We start from the raw sequence: 17,778 nt of genomic DNA, 5'->3' as shown, positions 1-17,778 counted from the left end.
CCATCATGGTGGCACCTTGGGGACATGGGGACCATAGAGATGAGGATGGGGACCATCACGATCCCCGTCATGGTGGCACCTTGGGGACATGGGGACCATAGAGATGAGGATGGGGACCATCACGATCCCCGTCATGGTGGCACCTTGGGGACACGGGGACCGGAGGGGTGAAGATGGGGACCATCACGATGCCCATCATGGTGGCACCTTGGGGACATGGGGACCATAGGGATGAGGATGGGGACCATCACGATCCCTGTCATGGTGGCACCTTGGGGACACGGGGACCATAGGGATGAGGATGGGCACCATCACAATGCCCATCATGGTGGCACCCTGGGGACATGGGGACCATAAGGATGAAGATGGGGACCGTCCCCATCAGGGTGGCACCCTGGGGACATGGGGACCATAGAGATGAGGATGGGCACCATCACAATGCCCATCATGGTGGCACCTTGGGGACATGGGGACCATAGGGATGAAGGTGGGGACCATCCCCATCATGGTGGCACCTTGGGGACATGGGGACCATAGAGATGAGGATGGGGACCATCACGATCCCCGTCATGGTGGCACCTTGGGGACACGGGGACCGGAGGGGTGAAGATGGGGACCATCACGATCCCCATCATGGTGGCACCTTGGGGACAGGGACTCTGGGTTGTCCCAGCATCCTCAAGGCCACCCAACGTCCCCATGTGCCCCATGTCCCCCAATGTCCCTGTGTCCCCCATGCCACCGCCGTGTCCCCAGTGTCCCCCCCCCGCCGTGTCCCCAGTGTCCCCACCAGCCGCTGGCAGCTCTCCACGATGACGAGTTTCTGCTGGGGTGACGTCCGGGCGAAGACCATCTCGGGGTGGGCGCGGAGGAGACCTTCCAAGGTCCCCGGTGTCATGGCCGCCAGCTCCGCCCCTGTCACCACCCGCGCCCGCGCCTGCCTGGGGAGGGGACATCGGACACCCGGGGTGTCACCCCACCACCCCGGACGCCCGGGTCCTCCCCGCTCCCCACCTCCGTGGATGGTGGATCACCCAAGACGTGGTGGTGGCCACCAAGGGCCACCAAAGGGTCAAGGTCACCCCCACCCGGCCACCTGGGTCCACCCAGGAGGACACTTGGGTCACCTCCCGGCCACTTGGGTCACCTCCCGGCCACCGAGGTCCCACCTGGGTCCTCCCCACCTCCATGGAGGTGGATCACCCAAGACGTGGTGGTGGCCACCAAGGGCCACCGAAGGGTCAAGGTCACCCCCACCCGGACACCTGGGTCCCCCCAGGAGGACACTTGGGTCCCCACCAGGACACTTGGGTCACCTCCTGGCCACTTGGGTCACCTCCCGGCCACCGAGGTCCCACCTGGGTCCTCCCCACCTCCGTGGATGGTGGATCACCCAAGACGTGGTGGTGGCCACCAAGGGCCACCGAATGGTCAAGGTCACCCCCACCTGGACACCTGGGTCCCCCCAGGAGGACACTTGGGTCACCTCCCGGCCACTTGGGTCACCTCTGGGCCACTGATGTCCCACCCAGGTCCTCCCCGCTCCCCACCTCCATGGAGGTGGATCACCCAAGACGTGGTGGTGGCCACCAAGGGCCACCGAAGGGTCAAGGTCACCCCCACCTGGCCACCTGGGTCCACCCAGGAGGACATTTGGGTCCCCACCAGGACACTTGGGTCACCTCCCGGCCACCGAGGTCCCACCTGGGTCCTCTCCACCTCCATGGAGGTGGATCACCCAAGACGTGGTGGTGGCCACCAAGGGCCACCAAAGGGTCAAGGTCACCCCCACCCGGACACCTGGGTCCACCCAGGAGGACACTTGGGTCCCCACCAGGACACTTGGGTCACCTCCCGGCCACCGAGGTCCCACCTGGGTCCTCCCCACCTCCATGGATGGTGGATCACCCAAGACGTGGTGGTGGCCACCAAGGGCCACCAAAGGGTCAAGGTCACCCCCACCCGGCCACCTGGGTCCACCCAGGAGGACATTTGGGTCCCCGCCAGGACACTTGGGTCACCTCCTGGCCACTGATGTCCCACCCAGGTCCTCCCCGCTCCTCCCCTCTGTGGAGGTGGATCACCCAAGACATGGTGGTGGCCACCAAGGGCCACCAAAGGGTCAAGGTCACCCCCACCCGGCCACCTGGGTCCACCCAGGAGGACATTTGGGTCCCCGCCAGGACACTTGGGTCACCTCTGGGCCACTGATGTCCCACCCAGGTCCTCCCCGCTCCCCACCTCCATGGAGGTGGATCACCCAAGACGTGGTGGTGGCCACCAAGGGCCACCGAAGGGTCAAGGTCACCCCCACCCGGCCACCTGGGTCCTCCCACGAGGACACTTGGGTCACCTCCCGGCCACCGAGGTCCCACCTGGGGTCCACCCGCTCCAGGGGGACGCGTAGACGAGCTGCCACCTCCTCGGGGGTCTCGCTGCCCTCTGAGATGATGCCGACGGCCGCTGCGATGGCCTTGGCCGTGATGGGGTGGTCCCCGGTCACCATGATGACCTTGGGGACAAAGGGGGACGTTGGGGGGGACCTGAGGGTTCCTCCTGGGCCCCTGGGGTCTCCCATGACCTTCAAGGTCTTGGTGTCCCCCCATCCTTACGTCCCTGGTGGCCCCGTGTCCACCCCATGTCCCCACATCCCTCCACGGCCTTGATGTCCCCCCATCCCCACGTCCCTCCCAGTCTCCATGTCCCCACGTCCCCTCACGTCCTTGATGTCCCCCCAACCCCACGTCCCCCCCACCCCACGTCCCCCCAGTCTCCATGTCCCCACGTCCCCCCATGTCCCTCCACGTCCTTGATGTCCCCCCAGCCCCATGTCCCCCCCAAGTCTCCATGTCCCCACGTCCCCCCATGGCCTGCCAAGTCCTTGATGTCCCCCCAGCCCCACGTCCCCTCCAGTCTCCATGTCCCCCCACGTCCCTCCATGTCCTTGATGTCCCCCCACCCCCATGTCCCCCCCAGTCTCCATGTCCCCCCATGGCCTTCCATGTCCTTGATGTCCTCCATCCCCATGGCCCCCCACGTCCCTCCACGTCCTTGATGTCCCCCCATCCCCATGTCCCCCCATGTTCCCCCACGTCCCTCCATGTCCTTGATGTCCCCCCATCCCCACATCCCCCCCCAATCTTCATGTCCCCACCTCCCCATGGTGTCCCTCCATCCCCACGTCCCCACCGCCCCATGGTGTCCCCCCATCCCCACCTCCTCTTGATGTCCCCCCATCCCCACATCCCCCCCAATCTCCATGTCCCCATGTCCCCCCGTGTCCCCCCATGTCCCTCCACGTCCTTGATGTCCCCCCATCCCCGTGTCCCCCCCAAGTCTCCATGTCCCCACGTCCCCCCATGGCCTGACAAGTCCTTGATGTCCCCCCATCCCCACGTCCCCCCCAGTCTCCATGTCCCCCCATGGCCTTCCAAGTCCTTGATGGCCCCCCATGGCCCCCCATGGCCTTCCCCATCCTTGATGTCCCCCCAGCCCCACGTCCCCCCATGTCCCCCCACGTCCCTCCACGTCCTTGATGTCCCCCCACCCCCATGTCCCCCCCCCATCTCCATGTCCCCCCATGGCCTTCCATGTCCTTGATGTCCCCCCATCCCCATGGCCCCCCATGGCCTTCCCCATCCTTGATGTCCCCCCAGCCCCATGTCCCCCCCAGCCCCTGCGTCCCCCCCATGGCCTCCCCCATCCCTGATGTCCCCCCATCCCCACGTCCCCTCCCGGTCCCCCCGTGTCCCCCACCCTGATGCCAGCCGTGCGACACTTCAGGACGGCCTGGGGGACGGTGGCCCTGGGGGGGTCGATCATGGAGACCAACCCGGCGAAGCAGAGACCCACGGCCACCTCCGGCAGCGCCTCGGGGTCCGTCCCCGCTGCCACCGTCCCCGCGGGCAGCCAGCGGGCGCAGAACCCTGGGGGGAGGAGGAGGATGGGAGGGGACACGGGGTGACATCGGGGGGACGGGGGGTGACATTGGGACGCGTGTCCTCCATCCCACGTCCTTCCATGTCCCCCACGTCCCCATCTCTCCGCGATCTCCCCATCTCCCCATGGTGTCCCCCCATCCCCACGTCCTCTATGTCCCCATGGTGTCCCCCCATCCCCACGTCCCCCACGTCCCCATCTCCCCATCGTGTCCCCCCATCCCCACGTCCCCACCGCCCCATGGTGTCCCCCCATCCCCACCTCCCCATGGTGTCCCCCATCCCCACCTCCCCATGGTGTCCCCCCATCCCCACGTCCCCACCGCCCCATGGTGTCCCCCCATCCCCACCTCCCCATGGTGTCCCCCATCCCCACCTCCCCATGGTGTCCCCCCATCCCCACGTCCCCACCTCCCCATGGTGTCCCCCCATCCCCACCTCCCCATGGTGTCCCCCATCCCCACCGCCCCATGGTGTCCCCCCATCCCCACGTCCCCACCTCCCCATGGTGTCCCCCCATCCCCACCTCCCCATGGTGTCCCTCCATCCCCACGTCCCCACCGCCCCATGGTGTCCCCCCATCCCCACCTCCCCATGGTGTCCCTCCATCCCCACGTCCCCATCTCCCCATGGTGTCCCCCCATCCCCACGTCCCCATCATAACATCCAACCATCTCCATGTCCCCACCTCCCCATGGTGTCCCTCCATCCCCACGTCCCCACCGCCCCATGGTGTCCCCCATCCCCAGCTCCCCATGGTGTCCCCCCATCCCCACGTCCCCACCTCCCCATGGTGTCCCTCCATCCCCACCTCCCCATGGTGTCCCTCCATCCCCACGTTCCCACCTCCCCATGGTGTCCCTCCATCCCCACCTCCCCATGGTGTCCCTCCATCCCCACATCCCCACCTCCCCATGGTGTCCCCCCATCCCCACCTCCCCATGGTGTCCCTCCATCCCCACGTCCCCACCTCCCCATGGTGTCCCCCCATCCCCACCTCCCCATGGTGTCCCTCCATCCCCACGTCCCCACCACCCCATGGTGTTCCCCCATCCCCATGTCCCCATGATGTCCCTCCATCCCCACGTCCCCACCGCCCCATGGTGTCCCCCCATCCCCATGTCCCCATGATGTCCCTCCATCCCCATGTCCCCACCGCCCCATGGTGTCCCCCCATCCCCATGTCCCCATGATGTCCCTCCATCCCCACGTCCCCATCTCCCCATGGTGTCCCCCCATCCCCACCTCCCCATGGTGTCCCTCCATCCCCACGTCCCCACCTCCCCATGGTGTCCCTCCATCCCCACCTCCCCTCCAATCCCCGTCGCCTCCCGCGTCTCCCCCCCTCCCACCGCCCCCACCCCCACTCACCCAACACCCTCTCCCCGCGCCCCCCCAGCTCGGCGTAGGCCCCCTCGAAGGCCTCCCGCCATTGGGCGTCCAGGGCCAGCTCCTGTCCCTTCAGCAGCACCGTGCTGCAGCGCTCCAGCACCCGCTCGGGGGCGCCCTTCAGCACCAGCAGCTGCCGCTCTCCCGCCTCGTGCACCGACAGCTGCCGGGGGGGGACACACGGGGGCTCGGTTCCACCCCACATCCCTGGCTCCACCCCACATCCCCGGGGGGCTGCTCGGTGGGCTTGGGGGCCCTCCAGAGATCTGGGTCCTCCTTGGGCGCTTGGGTTCCTGGGGAACGTCGAGGTCCTTCTCGGCTGCTTGGGGCCACCCCACGTGTCCCAGGTCTCCCCTTCCTGGACCCCTGGGTCCCCCTTGGACCCCCGGGTCCCCCATGGACACTCGGATCCCCCCGGGCCACCTGGGGGCCACCTTGGACACTTGGATCCCTCTTGGACACTTGGGTCCTTCATGAACGTCAAGGTCCTTCTTGGCCGCTTGGATCCACCCCAGATGTTCTGGGTCCCCTTCCTGGACGTGTGGGTCCCTCCCAGACATGTGGGTCCCCTCTCCCAGACATGTGGGTCCCCCATGGACACTCGGATCCCCCGGGCCACCTGGGGGCCACCTTGGACACTTGGGTTCCTCATGAACATCAAGGTCCTTCTTGGCCACTTGGGGCCACCCCAGATGTTCTGCGTCCCCTTCCTGGACTTGTGGGTCCCTCATGGAGTTGTGGGTCCCCTCTACGAGACATGTGGGTCCCTCCCAGACATGTGGGTCCCTCCCAGACATGTGGGTCCCCCATGGACACTTGGATCCCCCTTGGACACTTGGGTTCCTCATGAGCATCAAGGTCCTTCTTGGCCACTTGGGGCCACCCCAGATGTTCTGGGTCCCCTTCCTGGACTTGTGGGTCCCTCCCAGACATGTGGGTCCCTCCTGGATGTGTGGGTCCCCCCCGGACGTGTGGGTCCCCCATGGACACTTGGATCCCTCTTGGACACTTGGGTTCCTCATGAGCATCAAGGTCCTTCTTGGCCACTTGGGGCCACCCCAGATGTCTGGGTCCCCTTCCTGGACTTGTGGGTCCCTCCCAGACATGTGGGTCCCTCCTGGATGTGTGGGTCCCCCCCAGACATGTGGGTCCCCCATGGACACTTGGATCCCCCTTGGACACTTGGGTTCCTCATGAACATCAAGGTCCCTCTTGGACACTTGGATCCACCCCAGATGTTCTGGGTCCCCTTCCTGGACATGTGGGTCCCTCCCAGACATGTGGGTCCCTCCTGGATGTGTGGGTCCCCCCCGGGCGTGTGGGTCCCCCATGGACACTTGGATCCCCCTTGGACACTTGGGTTCCTCATGAGCATCAAGGTCCTTCTTGGCCACTTGGGGCCACCCCAGATGTCTGGGTCCCCTTCCTGGACTTGTGGGTCCCTCCCAGACATGTGGGTCCCTCCTGGATGTGTGGGTCCCCCCCAGACATGTGGGTCCCCCATGGACACTTGGATCCCCCTTGGACACTTGGGTTCCTCATGAGCATCAAGGTCCTTCTTGGCCACTTGGGGCCACCCCAGATGTTCTGCGTCCCCTTCCTGGACTTGTGGGTCCCTCCCAGACATGTGGGTCCCTCCTGGATGTGTGGGTCCCCCCCGGACGTGTGGGTCCCCCATGGACACTTGGATCCCCCTTGGACACTTGGGTTCCTCATGAACATCAAGGTCCTTCTTGGCCGCTTGGGGCCACCCCAGATGTTCTGGGTCCCCTTCCTGGACTTGTGGGTCCCTCCCAGACATGTGGGTCCCTCCTGGATGTGTGGGTCCCCCCCGGGCATGTGGGTCCCCCATGGACACTTGGATCCCCCTTGGACACTTGGGTTCCTCATGAGCATCAAGGTCCTTCTTGGCCACTTGGGGCCACCCCAGATGTTCTGGGTCCCCTTCCTGGACTTGTGGGTCCCTCATGGACTTGTGGGTCCCCCTTTCCCGGCCGTGTGGGTCCCGCCCCACCTGGAATTTGTTGGTGGAGTTGAAGGGCAGCTCGGCCACCTTGGGGAACCGTCCCCGCGCCTCCCCCACCGTCCCCACCGTCACCTCGGCGAACTTCAGCAGCGCCGTCTCCGAAGCGTCGCCGATGACCTCACGCTGTGGGGCAGGGGGCGGGGCTTAAGCCAGCGGCCTCGCCCCATCGAGGGCCCCTGTGGGGCACATCGTGACCCCCCATAGGCCCCTCCCAGCCCCCTAGAGGGCCTCTACGAGGGTCCTCCTACCGCCCTCCCTGCCCCATATCGGGCTCCTAGAGGGGTCTTATATGACGTTTCCAGCCCCATAGAGGGCCCCTATGGGGGTTTGTGACCCCTACACTCCCCTCCCAGACCCATAGAGGGCCTCTATGGGCGTCCTGGCCCCTATATGCCCCTCCCAGCCCCACAGAGGGTCCTTATATGCCCCTCCCAGCCCCATAGAGGGCCCCTGTGGGGGTTCTCATCCCCTATACACCCCTCCCAGCCCCACAGAGGGTCATTATACCCCCCCTCCCAGCCCTATAGATGGTGCCTATGTGGGTTCTCACCCCCTACACGCCCCTCCTAGACCCATAGAGGGCCCCTCTACACCCCTCCGAGCCCCATAGAGGGCCCCTATGGGCATTGTCGACCCCTATATGCCCCTCCCAGCCCCATAGAGGGTCCCTCTACACCCCTCCCAGCCCCATAGAGGGCCCCTATGGGGGTTCTCATCCCCTATACGCCCCTCCCAGCCCCACATATGGTCCTCATATGCCCCTCCCAGCCCCATAGAGGGCCCCTATGGGGGTTCTCATCCCCTATACGCCCCTCCCAGCCCCACAGTTGGTCCTTATATGCCCCTCCCAGCCCCATAGAGGGCCACTGTGGGGGTTGTCGACCCCTATATGCCCCTCCCAGCCCCACAGAGGGTCATTATACCTCCCTCCCAGCCCTATAGATGGTGCCTATGTGGGTTCTCACCCCCTACACGCCCCTCCTAGACCCATAGAGGGCCCCTCTACACCCCTCCCAGCCCCATAGAGGGCCCCTATGGGCATTGTCGACCCCTATATGCCCCTCCCAGCCCCATAGAGGGTCCCTCTACACCCCTCCCAGCCCCATAGAGGGCCCCTATGGGGGTTCTCATCCCCTATACGCCCCTCCCAGCCCCACATATGGTCCTCATATGCCCCTCCCAGCCCCATAGAGGGCCCCTATGGGGGTTCTCATCCCCTATACGCCCCTCCCAGCCCCACAGTTGGTCCTTATATGCCCCTCCCAGCCCCATAGAGGGCCACTGTGGGGGTTGTCGACCCCTATACGTCCCTCCCAGCCCCACAGAGGGTCATTATACCCCCCTCCCAGCCCTATAGATGGTGCCTATGTGGGTTCTCGCCCCCTACACGCCCCTCCCAGCCCCATAGAGGGCCCCTGTGGGGGTTCTTGACCCCTATACGCCCCTCCCAGCCCCACAGATGGTCCTTATATGCCCCTCCCAGCCCCATAGAGGGCCCCTGTGGGGGTTCTCATCCCCTATACACCCCTCCCAGCCCCACAGAGGGTCATTATACCTCCCTCCCAGCCCTATAGATGGTGCCTATGTGGGTTCTCGCCCCCTACACGCCCCTCCCAGCCCCATAGAGGGCCCCTATGGGGGTTCTCATCCCCTATACGCCCCTCCCAGCCCCATAGAGGGCCACTGTAGGGGTTCTCGCCCCCTACACGCTCCTCCCAGCCCTATAGATGGTGCCTATGTGGGTTCTCGCCCCCTACACGCCCCTCCCAGCCCCACAGATGGTCCTTATATGCCCCTCCCAGCCCCATAGAGGGCCCCTGTGGGGGTTCTCATCCCCTATACACCCCTCCCAGCCCCACAGAGGGTCATTATACCTCCCTCCCAGCCCTATAGATGGTGCCTATGTGGGTTCTCGCCCCCTACACGCCCCTCCCAGCCCCATAGAGGGCCCCTATGGGGGTTCTCATCCCCTACATGCCCCTCCCAGCCCCACAGAGGGCCCCTATGGGCGTTGTTGAACCCTACACTCCCCTCCCAGCCCCACAGAGGGTTATTATACCCCCCTCCCAGCCCTATAGATGGTGCCTATGTGGGTTCTCACCCCCTACACGCCCCTCCTAGACCCATAGAGGGCCCCTCTACACCCCTCCCAGCCCCATAGAGGGCCCCTATGGGCGTTGTCGACCCCTATATGCCCCTCCCAGCCCCATAGAGGGTCCCTCTACACCCCTCCCAGCCCCATAGAGGGCCCCTATGGGGGTTCTCATCCCCTATACGCCCCTCCCAGCCCCACATATGGTCCTCATATGCCCCTCCCAGCCCCATAGAGGGCCCCTATGGGGGTTCTCATCCCCTATACGCCCCTCCCAGCCCCACAGTTGGTCCTTATATGCCCCTCCCAGCCCCATAGAGGGCCACTGTGGGGGTTGTCGACCCCTATACGTCCCTCCCAGCCCCACAGAGGGTCATTATACCCCCCTCCCAGCCCTATAGATGGTGCCTATGTGGGTTCTCGCCCCCTACACGCCCCTCCCAGCCCCATAGAGGGCCCCTGTGGGGGTTCTTGACCCCTATACGCCCCTCCCAGCCCCACAGATGGTCCTTATATGCCCCTCCCAGCCCCATAGAGGGCCCCTGTGGGGGTTCTCATCCCCTATACACCCCTCCCAGCCCCACAGAGGGTCATTATACCTCCCTCCCAGCCCTATAGATGGTGCCTATGTGGGTTCTCGCCCCCTACACGCCCCTCCCAGCCCCATAGAGGGCCCCTATGGGGGTTCTCATCCCCTACATGCCCCTCCCAGCCCCATAGAGGGCCCCTATGGGCGTTGTTGAACCCTACACTCCCCTCCCAGCCCCACAGAGGGTTATTATACCCCCCTCCCAGCCCTATAGATGGTGCCTATGTGGGTTCTCACCCCCTACACGCCCCTCCCAGCCCCACAGATGGTCCTTATATGCCCCTCCCAGCCCCATAGAGGGCCCCTATGGGGGTTCTCATCCCCTATACGCCCCTCCCAGCCCCATAGAGGGCCACTGTGGGGGTTCTCGCCCCCTACACGCCCCTCCCAGCCCTATAGATGGTGCCTATGTGGGTTCTCGCCCCCTACACGCCCCTCCCAGCCCCATAGAGGGCCCCTAGAGGGCCCGTGGGGGCCCCCACCCCCCCCCCCTCTGCCCCCCAACCTTGGCCACGGGGACGTCGTCCTGGCCGGGCTTGAACTGGGCCCTGTTGCAGAGGGTGAGGACGCGGCTCAGCATGGTCCAGGTCTCCGACGACTGGTCGAAGCTCTGCCCTGTGGGGCGGGATGGCGGCGGTGGGACGTGGCGACGTGGGGTGGGGGGTGGGGGGTGGTCACCTCTTGGGGTGGGGGCTCACCCGACTGGTCCTCGGTGGTGTCGGCCGCGTGGATGCGGTTGTCGAACCAGAGGTGGGCCACCGTCATGCGGTTCTGGGTGAGGGTCCCCGTCTTGTCGGAGCAGATGACGGAGGTGGAGCCCAAGGTCTCCACGGCCTCCAGGTTCTTCACCACGCAGTTCTTCCTCGCCAACCTCTTCGCCGTCAACGAGAGGCAAACCTGGGGGGGCGGGGGGAGACCGAAGGCCCTCAGCGCCCTCGGGCAACCTCGGGACTTCCTCCGGTCCCACCCCGGGGGGATCTTCGGGGATCTCCTGGAGGTCCTGGGGTGGCCTGGGAGGCGTGGGGACCTCCAGGAAAGCTGGTGGTGCCCATGGAAGCGTAGGGACCCATATGGCACCGCTGGGTTGTGGTGGATCCATGGGGACCTCAAGGGTCCCAGGTGAGCCCCATGGGGCCATGAAGACCCTCAGGTCCCCCATCACACGTGATGGACCTCAAGGGTCCCAGGTGAGCCCCATGGGGCCATGAAGACCCTCAGGTCCCCCATGGTTTGTGATGGACCCACGGAGACCTCAAGGGTCCCAGGTGAGCCCCATGGGGCCATGAAGACCCGCAGGTCCCCCATGGTTTGTGATGGACCCACGGAGACCTCAAGGGTCCCAGGTGAGCCCCATGGGTGCATGAAGACCCTCAGGTCCCCCATGGTTTGTGATGGACCCATGGGGACCTCAAGGGTCCCAGGTGAGCCCCATGGGGCCATGAAGACCCTCAGGTCCCCCATGGTTTGTGATGGACCCACGGAGACCTCAAGGGTCCCAGGTGAGCCCCATGGGGCCATGAAGACCCTCAGGTCCCCCATGGTTTGTGATGGACCCACGGAGATCTCAAGGGTCCCACATGAGCCCCATGGGGCCATGAAGACCCCCAGGTCCCCCATGGTTTGTGATGGACCCACGGAGACCTCAAGGGTCCCAGGTGAGCCCCATGGGGCCATGAAGACCCTCAGGTCCCCCATGGTTTGTGATGGACCCACGGAGATCTCAAGGGTCCCACATGAGCCCCATGGGGCCATGAAGACCCCCAGGTCCCCCATGGTTTGTGATGGACCCATGGGGACCTCAAGGGTCCCAGGTGAGCCCCATGGGGCCATGAAGACCCTCAGGTCCCCCATGGTTTGTGATGGACCCATGGGGACCTCAAGGGTCCCAGGTGAGCCCCATGGGGCCATGAAGACCCTCAGGTCCCCCATGGTTTGTGATGGACCCATGGGGACCTCAAGGGTCCCAGGTGAGCCCCATGGGGCCATGAAGACCCTCAGGTCCCCCATGGTTTGCGATGGACCCATGGGGACCTCAAGGGTCCCAGGTGAGCCCCATGGGGCCATGAAGACCCTCAGGTCCCCCATGGTTTGTGATGGACCCACGGAGACCTCAAGGGTCCCAGGTGAGCCCCATGGGGCCATGAAGACCCTCAGGTCCCCCATGGTCTGTGATGGACCCATGGAGATCTCAAGGGTCCCAGGTGAGCCCCATGGGGCCATGAAGACCCCCAGGTCCCCCATAGCACCCATGGCTCGTGATGGACCTCAAGGGTCCCAGGTGAGCCCCATGGGCCAGTGAAGACCCCCCAAGGCTCCCACAGCACCCATAGTTCACGATGGGACCCACAGCCCTCTAGCTCCAACCCACCCCTCCCCCCCCAATGCCCCAAGCCATACCGTGACGGTGGCCAGCAGCCCCTCGGGGACGTAAGCCACGACGATGGCCATGAAGAAGACCATGGCCCGGAGGAAGGGGTAACCGATGACCATGGCCACCACGAAGAAGGTGGCGCCGAAGAAGATGGCGAGGCCGGCGATGATGTCGACGAAGTGCTCGATCTCGATGGCGATGGGGGTCTTCTCGTTCTCCACCCCCGAAGCCAAGCTGGCGATGCGGCCGATGATGGTCCGGTCCCCCGTGTTGATCACCAAGCCCATGGCCGTCCCTAAGAGGACCCACGCGGGTGGGGTTGATGGGACCCAGAGGTCCGGGTGGGTCCCAGACACAACCCCCCCCTCCCTCCCCCCCCCCCCCCCCCCAACCCGAGATGGTCCCGGGCATCTTGATTCTTCCCCAGAGCCCCACAAGTTCCTCCTTCTTGAGGGTCTCTAACTTCCAGGTGGCCCCCCAAGTTGGACCCAGATCTTCTCCTAGATGGGTCTAGGTGTGGCCCCCCCCCAAAAGGCGGGGCCAAGTGTCCCCCTCCCAGGATGGATCCAGGTGGCCCCCAACCCGTGGACCCATGTGTCCGCCCCGAGATGGACCCAGATCTTCCTCCAGGTGGACCCAGATGTTCCCCTAGACGGACCCCAGATGGACCCAGGTGCCCCCCTCCAAGCTGGACCCCACTGTGCCTCAAGCTGGACCCAAGTGTCCCTCCAAGATGGACCCAGATGTTCTCCCAGGTGGACCCAGATGTTCTCCACCACAGATGGACCCAGATGTTCCTCCAGGTGGACCCAGATGTTCCCCTAGATGGACCCCAGTTGGACCCAGGTGCCCCCCCTCCAAGCTGGACCCCACTGTGCCTCAAGCTGGACCCAAGTGTCCCTCCAAGATGGACCCAGATGTTCTCCCAGGTGGACCCAGATGTTCTCCACCGCAGATGGACCCAGATGTTACCCCAGATGGACCCACATGTTCCCCCAGACGGGCCCAGGTGCTCCTCAACCCATGGATCCCACGCGTTTCCCCCCCACCCCGAGATGGCCCCAGGTGTTCCTCCAGGTGGCCCCAGATGTTTCCCTAGACGGGACCCACCTTCCAGGCACATGGTGGAGAAGAAGGCGATGTTGCGGGTCTCCAGGGGCGAGTCGTGGGTGCAGTCGGGGGAGCGCGTCTGGGGCTCCGACTCCCCCGTCAGCGACGAGTTGTCCACCTGGAGGCGGTGGCGGGAGGACACCGGCTCGTCCCCGAGGTGGGGGAACCCAAGCGTCGGGGCACCCCCCACCCCACCCCACCCCAAAGGTCCCCCCACGTCCCAGCCCACCTTGCACCCCTGAGCGGCGATGACGCGGATGTCCGCGGGGACCCGGTCCCCTCCTTTGATCTCCACCAGGTCGCCCACCACCAGCTCGTTGGCGTTGATCTGGAGTTTGTCACCTTCCCGGATGACGGTGGCTTGCTGGAGGTGACAAAAGGACCCCGGGGGGGGGGTGGGGGGGTGGGTGGGTGGGGGTGTGGGGGGGTGGGGGGTGGGGGAGGGGGAAGGAAACCCCGGCGTCCGGGTGGCCCCACCTGAGGGACGAGGTTCTTGAAGCTGGCGATGATGTTGGTGCTCTTGAATTCTTGGTAGTAGCCGAAGCAACCGGTGACCACCACCACGGCGATGAGGGCGATGGCCAGGTACAGCTGGGGGGTGGGGGGAGGGTGGAGACAGGATGGGACCCCCCCACCACCACCCCCCACCCCCCAAGGGTCTGGGTGTTCCCTTCCAGCCTCAGGGGTGTCCCGCCCCCACCCTCAAGGTGGTCCCCGGCGTCTTGATTCTCCCTCCGGATCCCCACAAGTTCTTTCCTCCTTCTTGAGGGTCTCTGGCTTCCAGGTGACCCCCACGTTGGACCCGGATGTTCTCCTAGATGGGTCTAGGTGTGGCCCCCCCCAAAAGGCGGGGCCAAGTGTCCCCCTCCCAGGATGGATCCAGGTGGCCCCCAACCCGTGGACCCATGTGTCCGCCCTGAGACGGACCTAGATCTTCCTCCAGGTGGACCCAGATGTTCCCCTAGACGGACCCCCAGATGGACCCAGGTGCCCCCCTCCAAGCTGGACCCAAGTGTCCCTCCAAGATGGACCCAGATGTTCTCCCAGGTGGACCCCAATGTCTCCCCAGATGGACCCAGGTGCTCCTCAACCCATGGACCTACGCGTTCCCGCCCCCAAGATGGACCCAGATGTTCCCCCAGATGTTCTCCACCGCAGAGGGACCCACATGTTCCCCCAGATGGACCCAGGTGCTCCTCAACCCATGGACCTACGCGTTCCCCGCCCTCCAGGATGGACCCAAATGCTCCCCCCAAAATTAGACCCAGATGTTCCCCCCCCCCCCCCCTCCCCCGCCAAGATGGACCCAGGTGTCTGGCGTACGTTGTCGGAGCTGCCGCGGTCCCCCTCCCCCTCCTGCACGCCGTAGGCGATGAGGCAAATGGCGGCCGCCACCCACATGAGGCACTGGAGCCCCCCGGCCAGTTGCCGCCCAAACTTGACGCACTCGGGGGTCCCGCGGGGGGGGCGGAGCTCGTTGGGGCCATCCCGTAAGAGCCGCTCGGCCGCCACTGCCTCCGCCAGGCCCTGCCGGGGTCAAGTGGGATCACGGGGTCAAGGGGGTCGGTGGGGTGGATGGGGTTGGTGGGGTCAATGGGGTCGATGGGGTTGATGGGATCAATGGGGTTGGTGGGGTCAATGGAGTTATGGGGGTCAATTGGGTTGGTGGGGTCAATGGGGTCGATGGGGTTGATGGGGTCCATGGGGTTGGTGGGGTCAATGGGGTCGATGGGGTTGATGGGATCAATGGGGTTGTTGGGGTCAATGGGGTTATGGGGGTCAATGGGGTTGGTGGGGTCAATGGGGTCGATGGGGTTGATGGGATCAATGGGGTTGTTGGGGTCAATGGGGTTATGGGGATCAATGAGGTTGGTGGGGTCAATGGGGTCAATGGGGTTGATGGGGTCCATGGGGTTGATGGGATCAATGGGGTTGGTGGGGTCAATGGGGTCAATGGGGTTGGTGGGGTCAATGGAGTTATGGGGGTCAATGGGGTTGGTGGGGTCAATGGGGTCGATGGGGTTGATGGGATCAATGGGGTTGTTGGGGTCAATGGGGTTCGTGGGGTCAGTGGGGTCAATGGGGTTGGTGGGATCAATGGGGTAGATGGGGTGGATGGGGTTGGCAGGGTCGATGGGGTCAGTGGGGTTATGGGGGTCAATGGGGTTATGGGGGTCAATGGGGTTGGTGGGATCAATGGGGTAGGTGGGGCCAAGAGGGTTGGTGGGGTCAGTGGGGTCAATGGGGTTGATGGGATCAGTGGGGTTGATAGGGGTCAATGGGGTCGGTGGAGTTGATGAGGTCAATGGGGTTGGTGGGATCAGTGGGGTTGGTGGGGTCCATGGGGTTGGTGGGATCAGTGGGGTCGATGGGGGTCAATGGGGTTGGTGGGGTCAATGGGGTTATGGGGGTCAATGGGGTCAGTGGGGTCAATGGAGTCAATGGGGCTGGTGGGATCAATGGGGTCGATGGGGGTCGACGGGGTTGTGGGGGGTCAGTGGGATTGGTGGGATCAGTGGGGTTATGGGGGTCAATGGGGTTGATGGGATCAATGGGGTTGTGGGGCATCAGTGGGGTCAATGGGGTTGGGGGGGGTCAATGGGGTTGATGGAGGTCAATGGGGCTGGTGGGATCAGTGGGGTTGATGGGGGTCAATGGGGTTGTGGGGGTGAATGGGGTCAATGGGGTTGGTGGGGTCAATGGGGTGGATGGGGGTCAATGGGCTTAGTGGGGTCAACGGGGTTATGGGGAGTCAACAGGGTTGTGGGGGTCAGTGGGGTCGATGGGGGTCAAGGGGGTTGATGGGGTCAACGGGGTTGGTGGGATCAGTGGGGTCAATGGGGTCAAGGGGGTTGTGGGGGGTCAAGGGGGTCAAGGGGGTTGTGTGGGTCGAGGGGGTTGATGGGGTCAATGGGGTTGTGGGGGGTCAATGGGGTCGATGGGGGTCAAGGGAGGTTGTGGGGGGTCAAGGGGGTCAAGGGGGTCGATGGGCTCAATGGGGTTGTGGGGGGGGGGTCAATGGTCTCGACGGGGGGGTCAACGGGGTTGGGGGTCAGAGGGTGGTGCTGTGGGGGGGGCTGTGGGGCTCTTGGGGAGGATGGGGGGCAGAGGTTGGGGGTCGTGTCCCCCCCCCACCTTGGTGACGCTGGTGCCGTACTTGACCTCCAAGTCGTCGACGTCCAGCTTGTGGTCGTCCTGGGGGGCGCCCGCCTCAGCCCCGGGCCTCCCAGTGCCTCCCAGTATAGACCAGTGCCCTCGCCGCCCCGCCCGCCGCCCCAGGCTTCGCCTCCCAGTTCTCCCCGTCGACCCTCCCAGTTCCCGCCTTGACCTCCCAGTCCCTCCCAGTTGCCACCACTGACTGTCCCGGTTGCCTCCATTGACCCCTGCTGCCCCCAGTCCCTCCCAGTCCCTCCCAGTGTCCCCCCGTCGACCCCCCCCAGTCTCTCCCAGTTCCCTTTGTTGACCTCCCAGTCCCACCAGTTGACCTCCCACTCCTCCCAGTTGACCTCCCAGTGCCCCCCATTGACCCCCCAGTCCCCCTTGTTGACCCTCCAGTCCCACCAGTTGACCTCCCACTCCTCCCAGTTGACCTCCCAGTGCCCCCCATTGACCCCCAGTCCCCCTTGTTGACCTCCCAGTGCCACCAGTTGACCTCCCACTCCTCCCAGTTGACCTCCCAGTGCCCCCCATTGACCCCCAGTCCCCCTTGTTGACCTCCCAGTGCCACCAGTTGACCTCCCACTCCTCCCAGTTGACCTCCCAGTGCCCCCCATTGACCCCCAGTCCCCCTTGTTGACCCTCCAGTCCCACCAGTTGACCTCCCACTCCTCCCAGTTGACCTCCCAGTGCCCCCCATTGACCCCCCAGTCCCCCTTGTTGACCCTCCAGTGCCACCAGTTGACCTCCCACTCCTCCCAGTTGACCTCCCAGTGCCCCCCATTGACCCCCAGTCCCCCTTGTTGACCTCCCAGTCCCACCAGTTGACCTCCCACTCCTCCCAGTTGACCTCCCAGTGCCCCCCATTGACCCCCCAGTCCCCCTTGTTGACCCTCCAGTGCCACCAGTTGACCTCCCACTCCTCCCAGTTGACCTCCCAGTGCCCCCCATTGACCCCCCAGTCCCCCTTGTTGACCCTCCCAGTCCCTCCCAGTTTCCCTCCCCCCCCCCCGTACCACATCCATCTCCTTCTTCATGTCCTCCAGCTTCTCCTGCTTGCGGCGGCCACGCCCTTTCGGGGCGGGGGGCGGGGCCTTGCCCCGGGGC

At 65.1% G+C, this 17,778-nt stretch overlaps 1 protein-coding gene across 1 annotated transcript in view; it reads right to left on the bottom strand.

The window, feature by feature from the left end:
• The window catches only part of ATP4A (ATPase H+/K+ transporting subunit alpha), a 25,108-nt gene extending 7,330 nt beyond the window's left edge, over window positions 1–17,778 (bottom strand). Inside the window, exons 1-14 of the mRNA XM_074567908.1 lie at window positions 17,688–17,778; window positions 16,651–16,710; window positions 14,839–15,042; window positions 13,993–14,106; window positions 13,745–13,879; window positions 13,516–13,633; window positions 12,432–12,700; window positions 10,733–10,931; window positions 10,540–10,649; window positions 7,342–7,476; window positions 5,310–5,490; window positions 3,757–3,926; window positions 2,376–2,512; window positions 791–941 (exon numbers count right to left, since the gene is read on the bottom strand). Coding sequence (XP_074424009.1) covers window positions 791–941; window positions 2,376–2,512; window positions 3,757–3,926; window positions 5,310–5,490; window positions 7,342–7,476; window positions 10,540–10,649; window positions 10,733–10,931; window positions 12,432–12,700; window positions 13,516–13,633; window positions 13,745–13,879; window positions 13,993–14,106; window positions 14,839–15,042; window positions 16,651–16,710; window positions 17,688–17,708 — 2,004 coding nt within the window. The 5' untranslated portion in view covers window positions 17,709–17,778. The remainder of the gene's footprint in view (window positions 1–790; window positions 942–2,375; window positions 2,513–3,756; window positions 3,927–5,309; window positions 5,491–7,341; window positions 7,477–10,539; window positions 10,650–10,732; window positions 10,932–12,431; window positions 12,701–13,515; window positions 13,634–13,744; window positions 13,880–13,992; window positions 14,107–14,838; window positions 15,043–16,650; window positions 16,711–17,687) is intronic.

The sequence above is a fragment of the Larus michahellis genome, chromosome 30 (assembly GCF_964199755.1).
Source record: "Larus michahellis chromosome 30, bLarMic1.1, whole genome shotgun sequence".
In the NCBI taxonomy this organism is placed as follows: domain Eukaryota; kingdom Metazoa; phylum Chordata; class Aves; order Charadriiformes; family Laridae; genus Larus; species Larus michahellis.
The sequence above is the reverse complement of the archived record's forward strand: the minus strand, read 5'-3'. Positions and strand labels throughout refer to the sequence as shown.